Here is a 13802-nt window from a genome sequence, read left to right as displayed (position 1 = left end):
AAGAGTATTTGCGAGCTGTGAGATGCGAGTACTTTCGCGTCTGCTTTAATATTTAAGTTGGTGAAGCTTAAAAAATGAGCAAATTATCAACTTCCATGATACAGCGCAGCAGGATTATTAGGCTGCTGTCACTTTAAGACCAAATGCACGGATCCAATATACTGAAACACACACATTTTCTCACAGGCTAATGTTCATTTAAGACATAACTGACTGTGTTTATGAGGAAACTTGACTAGACGGGCACTTTTTGTGTGAATATGTCCATTCAAGAGCAAGAAGACAAGAGCTGTGAGACGCGGCACACAGCTCACAAGTACTGAATTGAGAGAAGTGGGTACTTTCACTACTTGCCCTTGAATATTTGTTGGCAAGGTTTAAAAACATACACAAATTATTAACGTCTGTGACGATGCAGCACTGCCACGATCGGGCAAGTGATTGTTCCGTCAACTGTCCCGAGCGTTGTTTGCACTGGGCCATCGGGCAGTTCTTATTATCAAACCCTGGATAAGGATAATATATGTTGCAAATGTTTATCTTTAATACTGAATATAATAAGTAAGTGAACAGTGCATCACATCCGATGCAGACTGCAAACACAAATTCACAATTCAAATGATTTTACTGCATTAAAGAAAGTGGTGCAGGAAACACTGACAGTATACAAATAAACTCCCAATTAATGTTACCAATACATTATTATAGTGGAAACAGATTCAGAAATAATTAATTGTTGTACAATTGAAATGTGTTGGGACAGAATGTTTAGCATTAGCAGATGGAGAGAGACCCAACCGCCTTGTTGTGCTCTGGCACGTCTGAGAGGAGAGAACCAAACAAATACTCAAAGGGCCTCATAAACAACAATTAGGCTAAAAAAAATTCTCACATGCATATCTCATTAGGATTTGAGATAGTGTGAGAGCTTTTATGGATGTCATTAAAACAGACAATATCTTCGTAGAATCCTTCAGGCTAAGTTTAGTCTGCATAGTTAAAAAGTGGCCAATTAAACAATACCATAAAAATCACATTTATATCCATTGTTTTCTTTTTGGAGCTACAACTGTCAAATAGAGTAAATATTTATAACTAGCCTCTCATTAGGCACTTCAATTAGTTTCTTGTAATGAAGGAAAAAAACACTGAATAAAATGCAGCTGATAACGCTTACCCAGCAGGATTCGGCACAACGTGCTTCTTCATTATCCAACACATACGAGCATTTGTTGCAGCGTCAGTTATCAGGTACACCGTTCCTTAGCGCTGGATACCACAGCTTTTAATTAGCAAAGCACAGAAAGACGCAGATCTGTGCAAACTGCTGGAGCGACTGCCATGTGGAGAGCCGTGAGAGTACAACAAACTCAATTATGGCCAAAATACTGCACATGCATTGAAATGAGGCTCGGAGCACACGTGAAAAGCCTAACGAGCCTAAATAAGACTGTGAGCAGAGGACACGTTTCATGCATGGAAAGAACACTGGGCTGAAACGAGTGACATCCAGAACTGAAAGATAATCAGCAAACAATAAATCAAGCTGTTTTCAATCATCAAGAGACTTGTAAAATTGTAAATCCTGAAAGAGTTCCTGTTTTGCTTGGAAAAGCAATATGATTATGCATTTACAATATGATTATGTATTTACGCAACTGCAGTCAATTATAGTGTTGAACGTTAATTCTGACCCTCTGGATGTATCATTCACACTAACTGCAATGTTTCCCCTGGAGAAAGGCAGGTCACCGTTGCTAGTCTTTGCCGCTGAATGGCCTAATATTATTGTGCAACTGGCCGTAGCTTTTGAAAATTTAATGTCACTGATGTCATTTTATTTTGATTTGGCATCAGTTTCTGAATGGGAAAGCATTTGTATAACCTGCAGCAGTGAATAATGCACGATATCATGAACTAGATGAACAATTATCAATGCAATACATGAATCAAACTCACTCAGATGTCAACAATTTCAGATATGGTTTTCCATGCATCATTTTTTATTACATCACTCTATGTGGGCACAGATAAATCACATAAAAGATTGAAATCGTTCGGAGTGACTTCCTCAGATCATGTGAGGTCCACTCCTTTAGTACCATTAATAGTTGCCACATCACACTTATGAGAATAATGTTAAACTTTGTTGTCGCTGCAGCTCATATCATTAGAAATTGCCAACTCTCAGCTGATGCTTGCTTTATTGCTGCAAATCACTGCTTTATAATTCAAATAAAACCACCCAATTGCTGGGTTTGTCCATTTTCAACCTAACTTAGGTTGTTTTTAACCCAGCATTTTTAGAGTGTATGTTTTAGGATGTTTATATTATATTTTTAATGGAAACAGCAGAAACGTGCAGCAGTGGTTGTACAGTTTTGTCATCAGACCTTTTCAAACCATCAAATGGACCGTTCTACAACCGAACGAAAGTGTACATCATTGATCACTGTTCATGCGAGAAATATTTTCTCAGAACATGAGTTCTACAATTTAGTTTAAAGAGGAATTATCATGCTCCTATAACACTCTTTGCTATCTATAAAACATAGCGTGCCACAAGAAAAGTGTTCAAAAGAAGTGCATACACTACAAATATTTCTAAATACATATAATTTGTGTTTAACTTCTGGATAATAACTTCATGTAATTTGAGTGCTTAACTCCATTAAGAGTGGAATATTGAATCTAAGCGCACGGCTCAAGTGCACTTAGGGTGTGTCCGAATCCACTTTTGCTAGTTTAAAGACGGGAAAAATGGTCGGCACACCAGGCACATGGTCCAAAAGGATTGTCCCTATTCTCTTAATGAGTCATGGGTGTGTTTTGGGCGTAACATGCAATAAACCAATCAGAGTCTCATCTCCCATTCCCTTTAAAAGCCAGTTGCGCTCACACCATGGTGGATTCTCTATTTACATGGCGGAATTTGCAAACGGAAAAACTGAACGCTTCTCTAGCGAGGAAATGGATCTGCTCGTGCACGAGGTTAATGCGCGATAACAGAACATCTACGGGACAAGCTGGATTCCACCAAAGCATTTTATCTTTATGCACACAATAATAATATTTTACATTGTAATCCTTTTATTTTTAAAATTTGGGATGTTTGTGTGCTGCTGCGTGCCCCTGTGTGCGTAACAAGCGCGTTGTGCACCCGCCTATAGGTGCGTATTACTAACACGCCCTTTAAATAACAAAACAAATATTGCGCCATTGACTTTAGAGCAGGTTTTTGTTGGTCAATGGCGCAGTCCATTTTAGTTTCCTCAAAATAGCATCACGCCAACAACGCACCTGAACATACCTTGGTGCACAAATGGGTGCAATTGCATTTGCAAACAATGTTTCACTGGATATGAAAATGATAACCGCGTTGGGCTGAAACTAGCAAAAAACACTTTGTGAATATCAAAATGAAATCAGATTTTAAAATCATTCTGTTTACTTCATTACTTCGCTCACATATTAATTTACTCTAAGTTTATTTTTTATAAATCCCAATATGTGCGTGGAAAATTGTGTAGGCACATTTCAATTCATTTTCTGTGTGTACACAACGTTTATACATCAGGCCTCAGGCATTGTGCTTCATACTGCAACTCCAATGAAACCATATTATCTGAATATCTCTAACAAGAAAGGGTCTGCATTATAAATAAAGCTTGGCTAAAACCACTCAGGGTTTAAAAAAATGATTCATACAAAGTATTATAGCAAACACTTCACAGTGAAGCACATTTAGACATATCGTAACCTTCAATTAAAATCAAACAGCATATGTTGGTTTGACAAAGCAACAGGTTTCCCATGCAACTCTATCATTTATATATCTATCTATGGTAACATTTACAGTACAGTACTTTTTTTAAAAAGACTTTTTTTGTCTGCTTAAAACGGTTGTTAATTTAGGAACAGCTGTGCCGTACAACATCATCTCAGAAAGCATTGTATTCAGCCACTTTGTGTAATATTGAAGCTACTCAGAGACTAGTCTAGTACATCGTTCTAATCAGAATTTCAATCTACTGGACATGGACTTGTGTCTCTTTAATCATAAGTTGAACTCATTCTGACACTGAACAATCACAACTACTGTAGTACTTTAGAGTTTATCAGATTTATACAACGCTGATGGTTATTTACTTATTTACAGAAGCAAATATCTTTGGATTAAATATTGTTTTTCTGCGCATTAAATCCTCTTGGCATTCTTATAAGCAACAGCCTCTGAATCACCAAAAACACAGACATCTGCCCACAAACTATTGCTCTCACTCAAGTCTTAAAAAATAAGTCATTTCTTGCTTCATTTTACGTAAGTAACCTCTGTCACAAATGCATTTTACACTTCTTCAGTGCCGCCCTCCCCTTTTTTCATTTCGGTTCTTGTGCTCTCATGAAAGCCCAGAGACTATCCATTATGAGCAATTTAAATGGCCACTCCTTACCCACCAAAAGAGCTATGTGCGAGAAAGTTCATGGCTGTCACAGAGCAATAAGAGGCTTTTTCCTCCACACTTGAGGTTAGGGTGAGTGGGTTTACTCAGACAAATGCCGGACGCATTTCAAAGTAAGCAAAGGCGAAGAAAAGAAAGCAATACTGACTAGAGAAATATTAGTATCTTATCAACACACACATACACAAAATAATCACATGCATACTTGATTGATTTTTTTCTTTCTGAATGTGAACGTAAGGCTGAGTAAAAAGATGACAATAGTTCATTCTCCTCTTACTGACAATGAAGTACTCAACATGCATTCATAAAAGAACACCGATCAAGTACAAAAGCTTCATTAATGAATCACATCTAAGTGATAATTATGCTCTAGGAAATCTTCTTTGTAAATAATTTCAAATGCATGGACACTTTATACAATTTATGACTGTTTACCTGCATATAACTTTACAATAAAGTTGTATACTTTGTTAAAATTAGTAAACACATGAACTAACAATGAGCAATTCAGCATTAATCTTAATTAATACAACATTTTAACAATAAAGTTAGTAATCATCTGCCGTAAAGACTTTGTTGAAAGTTCATAATGCCTATTGCATTAACTAATATTACTTAAGTATCACCCAAAACTGAATATTTCTTAATAAACAAATCTTATTTTATTCTTTATCAGTCTGTTTTCTTATTTTGTCTATATCAAGAGCAACTTGTGATATATATATATATATATATATATATATATATATATATATATATATATATATATATATATGATTTATCACATTTTTTCTTTTGCCAAATCAACTTGGATAATTAATGTGGTTCAGATAACATAATATTTTGAGTTTCTGTTGATTAAATCAATCATCTTCATTTTATCAACTCAAAATTCAATTTCAATGAACTCAAAATTTTAAGGCAACCAGGTAACTTACTTTAAGTTAAACCAACAATTATTTTTTACAGTGTACTAATATTTGACTCATGTATTGCATTTATACCGACAACACATCTTACAGTCTGTGTTCTGAACTCTAACGTGGAATAATCCCTAACAAGTCAGGCAATAAATGACACTAGTCAGCATGCTTTAAAAAATGATATGGCATCTCACTAGTGGACATGCGGATTGGGTTTCCACTGTAATGTCTTGATGCATTGACAAGATGTTGCAGGAACAGTAACACACGCAGGAACACAGGAGACAAAATATAATGTAATTATAATCTCATTATAACGAGTAGCTACATAACAGTTGTTTTAATCACCGGAGCTGTCAGTGACTGCGCTCTAATGTCTGGACGACAATGGCTGTGTCTCAATCTCAAACCCTAGTGAGCTGCCTAACTAAACAGCACTTGGAGATTCCGCGTGAACTCGCGTCTATGGTCCTCAGAAATGTGCTGTCTTTGTAGACGGCTCATTAGGTTTTAAGACACAGACGATATAACGCCGAAACATCGCTAAGATGTGCCTTTAAAGTGAAGCGCGATGTAATTTCAGTCATTTGTGAGAAAAACCCTGAGCTTTGTATGTAAATCTTCTTCTTAGCGGAGTTTTCATTCATTTTTCTGTCCGTAACGTCCGTTCTTAACGGGCGGCTCCCTATACTATAGCTACTATAGAGCCACATAAACGGGACTGACCACATTTAATGTCTATAATCTATAAAATAAAGTTAAACTCAAGACAGCGTACCTGTATACTGCACAAGGAACATCGTCCTAGGGATTCGGTTTAAAAAGACGCCAGATAAAGTCCCGTAGGGCTCTTGAGGTGGACGTTATTCCGCGCTAGGAGCTTTGCTGCTGGTGTCTGTGGGTCTGCTGCGCTTATAACTGCTTTAAAGATAGAGCAGACCACAGCGAGGGAGAGAGAGAGAGAGAGGGAGAGGGAGAAAGAAAGGAGGATCCACAGTCACGCTCAACACAACGACTACACTGACCGCGCGACGCGACTAATCTAGTGAAAGTGAACGACATCCCTCACGCGCTCGATTGACGGTTGACTGGTTTGAAAGCAGTAGCGTTCAAATTACTGTGCGCGGGAAACTCATACAAAAAAAATATATATATACATATATAAAAATGATATATATATATGCGCAGTTTTCTCGTTGTCAGCGATTGAAATATGTGAAATGTGAGACTTCAAATGTTGATATTGTACAAAATAATGTCAACCCAGTTGTTAAAATTTCCAAAATGAAAATTTAAAGCTGCAGTCCGCAACTTTTTTTAGTTAAAAATGATCCAAAATCAATTTGAGCAAGTACATAACCAGCCAGTGTTCAAAACTATCTCATTATCTTGTCTCGATTCACAACAGTAAGCTTGTAATAATGTTTTATAAGAGCGACATGGTGGATTTTCAGGGGAAATGTGTGGCAACGTGGTATTGTTTTTGAAAAATGCTAGCAATAACTTGGTACTAGCCTACTAAAATCGGTTGAAAATATTATTATTTGTGCGGGAAACTCCACTGTAATTGTTATAAATTGTAATAAATAAAATAAGATGTAATAAAGGATACCTGTGTGTTTTCTTTATCACTGTTAAAGCGATAGTTCACCCCCCAAAAATTAAATTCTGTCATCATTTACTCACCCTCAAGTTGTTCCGTATCTAAATATCTTTCTTCTGATACATAGATATATTTGGAAGAATGTTTGTAACTAAGCAGGGGTGCGTTTCCCAAAGGGAACTATGGTTGCAAGTTCCGTCATACCAATAGAGTTCAATGGGATTGGCTAACGATGCTTTCGGAAACGCACCCCTGATCTCGCCCCACATGGACTACCATAGTACACTCTAAAAAATGCTGGGTTAAAAACAACCCAAGGTGGGTTGAAAACCCAACAATTGACCCTTCGCTGGGAGTTTTATTGACAAGCGATCTAACCAATCATAACGCCGAATCCGCCATTTTGTCCAACAAAGCAGCAGGAGTTAGAAGATTAACCTCAGTGGACTTGAACTTGAAAAATGGTGTGTATTTACGTCTTTTTCGCATTTGAAAAAAAAATATATCCTTCACATGTTCATTCATGTTTATTTGATGCTATAAATTAACTAAGAAATGATCGGTTCATGAGCCGCTTGATCTGAGGTGCTACAGCGATCTGTCACGACACATTAAAGAGCCACAAAACGGCTTTTATTGTTCGAATTTATTAAAAAATTACAGTTTGAAAGCCGGGACTTTGTTTAATATCATAACCTGCTCTGTCTTGACATGACAGTGCCACGGCTTGTCGGACAAAGCAACAGTAACTAAGGGGGGCGGGTCTTTGCAAAGGGTCAGTTGGGTTGTTTTAACCCAGCAGTTGGGTTAAATGTTTGCCCAACCTGCTGGGTAGTTTTATTTAACTCAACTATTGTTTAAAAATTACTATATGGCTGGTTTAAAATGAACCCAAAATAGGTTGGAAATTAAAAATCAGACACATAATCACTAGAGGTAACAATAATAATCAAAAGGTGAACATTTATTAATAAGCAATTTAATAAATGTTTATTGTTTACTTATTTTTCATCTAAAAATGTTCATTTATTAAACATATTAATAAATGTTAATTTCCAACATACTTTGGGTTCATTTTAAGTGAGCAATATAGTAATTTTAAACAATAGTTGAGTTAAATAAAACTACCCAGCAGGTTGAGCAAACATTTAACCCAACTGCTGGGTTAAAACAACCCAATCGCTGTGTTTGAATCATTTTCAATCCAACTTGGGTTGTTTTAACACAGCATTTTTAGAGTGTAGGAAAAAAAAAATACTATGTTGCAAACATTCTTCCAAATATCTTCCTTTGTGTACAGCAGAACAAAGAAATGTATACAGATTTGAAACAACTTGAGAGTGAGTAAATGATGACTGAATTTTCATTTTTGGGTGAACTATCCCTTTAAGTGCACCTATATTGTTGGAGTATGTACCAGTAGAGGGAGCAGAGCAACAGTTAAACTCAAGGGCTAATTGCCATACAGTATAAACTATAACAGGAACCACATTAAAACCCCAAGGCCTCTTAAATAATGCACAAGTACAGACCATTCATTGCAGTGGACAAGGGAAATGCTAACTAATGTTCTGCCAGATAAAAAAAATTAAAATAAATAAACATACATACACATACACACAAGCATCGAAGCAAGCACACTTAATGAAAATCTAAAGGGATATCATGACATAATTTAGATTTTTGGGTGACCTTCAACTTCATAAAATAGAATGCAATGCATAAAAAAGATCTCCAACCAACAAAGCAATGTTGGCGACCAGAATATAAACAAACACCTGAGCTGTTTTTCTTCGATACGATTTCTATTTTCCTCATAACAATCTGAGTGCAACATTGTGTTATGAGCAGAACATATGACTGTCAGCATGCTGGGGGTCCAGGAGAGCTTAAATAATCCTTTGGCTTGCTGGAACTTTAACACCTCCATGTTTACAGCTCAGAATCTCAAGCCTGAACTGTGCGGCATAGCCAGGGTTACTTTTTAGAGCTAAGGACATAACAGATGTCTTAACACATTCAGCAGGAATTTACAGTTCTACTGTGCGTCGCGGTTAGGAGGAGAGCAGTGGAGAACGGTGTTGTGAGCACAGCATTTGACATTACAACGCTCTCATAAAAGCATGATAAGAGTGTGGGTGGAAACCGCGGCCTGCTACAGCTGCTAAACCTGATGAACGCTGCAGACCAACAACCTCGGGGGAAAGGAATCAAGACTTTATATAATTTGGGTGCATTAGCATACTAAAAGTCAAGAATGTAGATGGGTAGTTTAAATATCTACAGTAGATTGAATGTGCTGCTTAAGAGTATGTTTATATACTTTGATGTTGGATGCAAATATAATTAGCTTGACAAAGTTGCCGTATTCCTTCGGTTTCACGGAAGTCGACATTGGCCATCGTTTTTGGCAGCTGCTTTCCTACGGAAAATTTGATGTGCATGGATGCAAGCATTGGCATATTCATTATGAACTGTTTATTTTGCCATTCTTAACAATTAGCTCTGACAATTCAAAAGCCAAAGGGGATACAAACAGCTGTCAAGATGATTTTTCAGAGGTAAAATGAACATTTTTATGTTTTCGGCACTCATTTTAAACAGTTTTCATGCAATTAGGGAAATAAATGTGGCATGGCGCTGTTTTAGTCGCGTAAAAATATTCCAAAGCTGCGCCTGAGTCATTTGTGCTGCGAGGCAATTACATATCACAGCATCAAAGTGACACATTAAAAGCACTGGAAACATGGACTTTGATATGTTACTATAATATGTTATTAAGCCTAAGTGAAAAACAATAGTTCTTTAAAGACAGGGTTTCACATAAGAGCTTCCTTGCATGTCACGGCTCTTATCTGTAAATTAGCTCAATAAGAGCAATCAAAGTCTGTCTGAGCATTGCACTTTCCTTTCATTTACTCTAAGCGAACAGGCTTTTTCCCCTTCGAATCTCAGCATACCACATCATATATTAAACCATTGCCAACAGGTACAATTATCACTAATAATTTGATAGCATCTGGCTTTTTTCTGTTTAAATTCACACTTTGGGAAAAAGACAGAAAAGAAGATCTAACCATGTTGCCTCGTTCCCATCTGCGGCTATCATTTATTTGGTGGTAATGGAGCTGTAGGTGTTTGACAGATGATTCACCTTTACAAAGGTGAGCTAGTTCCCTCCTCTCACAGACACCAGCGATGCCCCTGGCTGGAGCCGACTGCCTTTGGCTGAAAAACAGCAAATACAGTAACATGCATTTTCATCCTGATTCTCCACAATAATGTGACTTGTTGTGTGAGACAGATGCTTTTCTTCGGTCTTTGGAAGTGTGTTTGTTAATTACCCATTTTCTGTTAGTCAAAAATATGGCGTTCATGTTTTAATAACATGAACACAATAGAAACAGGCCAAAGTTTCTCAAGGCAGCATCTAATGAATTCTCTCACCTCACAGAGAATGATTAAAAGCTGGTCTGTGCTCTTATTTAATTCATGCCAAGTTGAGGGACTGACTCTACTCCTTTTGTCCTGATTTCAAACAACCATGTGCTTTCTGTAAGTTGCTTATTTTATGAGCACTGGAAAAAAATAATAAAAATATTGCATTAGCTGGGAGCAAATTACCTAGGTTCTAGTCAAGAAAGCCACACATTTAATTAAAAGAAATGAATCTCTTTACTTTATAGGACGTCTTCCTTTCATTGGGGAAAAAACGGGGTAAATGGAAGGGGAAAAAACTGCTCAAGCCTCAATCACTGCGTCACTAAAGCAATTAAAATCCCAAGAGCTAAACTGGAATTCTGCCCATTATTTGGTCCAACTCGTATCTGAAAAGTGTTGCACCTAAATATAAATCCTGAAGGCCTTGGAAATCAGACACAAAGAGAATTTCAAATACATACAGGGCAATTCACTGCACTGAAATCATAAAATACAGGCATTCCAGTATGCACAGTAGAGCATGGCGCTTCCCAGGGAATGCATGGACTGATGCAATGTAGTTCGCTTTGGATACAAGTAATTGCTAAATGCATAAATGTAAATTTAAAACTAATATAAAAATGCAAAAAAAAAGACAACATCATAAAAAGTATATAAAGGGTTTAAAAATATAACACACGTCATGCCAATGTCTGGTAAATATAGCAATGTGAATATTTAAAACTGGCAACTGAACATAGCAATTCATCAAAGCTGTTTTAGAATAAACAGATGTTTGGAGCACTTGTTATTTTAAGTTGTTATTAAGATAATGGATAGCTTTTCTTATTTAATTTTCACTTACATTTTCATATTTGGCCTGTTCAGCAGCACTAATGACACAGTAACTGAGTTAAAGCTCACTGTCGGTTTGGAGTCATTCAGTCACTGTCATTTTTAGGGAATTTTTTTTGCCATTCTTAACAATTAGCTCTGACTATTCAAAAGCCGAAGGGGATACAAACAGCTGTCAAGATGATTTTTCAGAGGTAAAATGAGCTTACTTATGTATTTGGCACAAATTTTTATGCAATTAGGGAAATAAATGTGGCATGCAGCTGTAAAAATATACATTTGGCTTGGTGCGTCTTGGCTTTAAGGAGGCAAGGGTGAGGCGGTGCTGGATAAGATGAGAGAATGTCAATATTAAAACTGCATTAGGACCTATACCAGAAAAATACCTGAAGTGAACGTCTCCAACGGACCTGAACGGCAGCAGAAATCCTCACTTTATCACTCAAGGACTTCAGGACACTGTGTTCCAGTTCACAATGCTGGTACCGGCGAGGGCGGCTTCTGCACTGTAGAGGTTTTGTGGTGAAAGTCAGTTAACAGCTATTTTAATGGCTTTGAATTTGGCAGGCCGAGTTGCAGTTCTGTGCCATTTGGTGTTTTGGCCCTTTTAAAACCAGGCAGATTTAGTTCATATTTTCAAGAGGCAAATTAAAGGACTGAATCAGATTTTGTTTTTGTGAACTTTTAGAACTCACTGCAATGGGGGTTTAACGTTAAGGCAAAGAAGCACTAAATTAATTGCAGACCTTCAACTTCTTGTAATGGAATAATGCAAAGCAAAACTATTTGGGTGTGAGCAAAAACATGCCATTTTGTGTGTGTCCCTTTAAATGCAAATGAGCTGCTGCTCCCGCTACCTTTCCAGAAGAGGGCGGAGCTTTAAAAGCTCAACAACAACAAAGCTGGAGAATCTCACGCAGCCAAAATGACGAAAGTGTTCAGCCTTACATTGTTCAAACCGGAGTCGACACTGATGGAGAGACTCAGGAAGAAACTTTAAACGTTTAGGACGTTTCTGAATGGTTAGTGGATAAATTTATGTAGTTTCTGTGGAGCTGATTTAACTCATCCACTAGCATGTGCTCACCGTCGAGCTTGCCAGGATCAACTTACAGTATATCCAAGCTAATGAGGCTCTAAATAGTGCAGCCAACGACAGAACAGTTAGCAAGCTTTGCTTGAACTTTTGCCATGGCGTTAGAACTGGTACACGTTTTCTCTTGCAAAAACAAAATGACGGCGCTGTGAGTGGAAACGTGCAGATTAAGGGTGGGTAATATTATAATAAGATCCCCTTCCTATGTCACTAGGGGAGTGAAATCAGAACAGCTCATTTTTTCACATGCTTTCAGAGAAAGGCTTGCCAAAACAAAGTTACTAGATTGTCCTTTTTCACATTTTCTGGGATTTTCCCGATTATAGCACTTAAACATGGTAAAAGTCCGATTTTTATGATATGTCCCCTTTCAGTACACTTTGGATTTCATGTTGACTTAAACTTTGTACAATTGGTTCTCTTTTTTGTGATGGCATATAGTATAGTTGGCATTAAAATACATTCCTGGATCGGCTGTCCTTGATTGTGGAAAAGAGGAAGTCATCAGTCAACAGTTTCTGTGTGCTGGGCTAGATAAGGGGAAAGTGGAAGAAAAGCTCCTGTGTAAATGAGGCAATCTGCCCTCATACAGCTGCAGCAGGACTGTGCGGCGCAAACCGGACACCTATGGGGAGGGCGAAGCCATGTGCCTCCAGATTCAACACAAGCCAGCCTACCGGCACGGCCCACACAGAGCCTAATAAGACTCATGTTCCTCATGAGTTCAAGAAATTAATTTCCTCACAGTCGCCTGGCAATTCTGCCATCAAGAATTCGAACATTTATTCTCCTGTGTGATTGTAGACCTGTCCGTCATGCTGAATGTCAGATCTCAAAATTGAGTTAAGACATTTTTGAATGCATTTAGCAAAAAACTGATTGGTTGGTTTAACAAGCACAAAGCTTTTATCTCACAGAAAAAGCTAAAAAGGACAGAGTTCAAATAGGGTTTACACAAGAGATTGAACAGAACGTCCATCTGGCTACCTGGCATCTCATAGAAAAAAAACTCTGCTTTTATGATTTATCCTCTGAAATGCACTAGTCCTCCACTGGCATAAAAACATTTGGGCTATTTATACACTCTAATATCAGATTAAACCCTATACTTTTCTCTTGGCTCGAAAAACACATCTGAAGCAGTATCAGCCTCACCTTTCAGCTTAATCTCCCAAAACTTGATAAAAGGTTCCGGCGGGCTCTGAAATCTAAACTTCCTGTCATTTAGAAAGCGCAAACAAGAACTGAAAAGTGATGGAGGCGATCCAGCAGACATTTCCACCTGTTCGTGACAAAATAAATGCCAAAGAACTCGAGGAGAAACCCCTTATTATTGAGAAGCAGCCTTTCACTGACAGTCTTATCAGGTGTGCAGCAGAGATCTTGCCAACAAATCCTTTTCCTGCCCGTGAGATCTACACTCTGCCTGTGAATGAGAA

At 37.6% G+C, this 13802-nt stretch overlaps 1 protein-coding gene across 11 annotated transcripts in view; it reads right to left on the bottom strand.

Annotated features, from left to right (window-relative positions):
• enox2 (ecto-NOX disulfide-thiol exchanger 2) overlaps positions 1–13802 on the bottom strand; it is a 287212-nt gene that overhangs the window by 210645 nt on the left and 62765 nt on the right. For 4 of the 11 annotated variants that reach the window (XM_048175874.1, XM_048175873.1, XM_048175875.1 and 1 more), the window contains one exon: positions 10147–10220. The exons of 3 other annotated variants lie outside the window; for them this stretch is intronic. In XM_048175874.1, the coding sequence (XP_048031831.1) occupies positions 10147–10220 (74 nt within the window). Of the gene's footprint in view, positions 1–6167; positions 6506–10069; positions 10221–13802 lie in introns of those variants that run through there. 4 more of the 11 variants (XM_048175880.1, XM_048175879.1, XM_048175881.1 and 1 more) reach the window with 3 other exon arrangements.

This window comes from Megalobrama amblycephala, linkage group LG23, assembly GCF_018812025.1.
Source record: "Megalobrama amblycephala isolate DHTTF-2021 linkage group LG23, ASM1881202v1, whole genome shotgun sequence".
Taxonomy (NCBI): Eukaryota; Metazoa; Chordata; class Actinopteri; order Cypriniformes; family Xenocyprididae; genus Megalobrama; species Megalobrama amblycephala.
The sequence above is the reverse complement of the archived record's forward strand: the minus strand, read 5'-3'. Positions and strand labels throughout refer to the sequence as shown.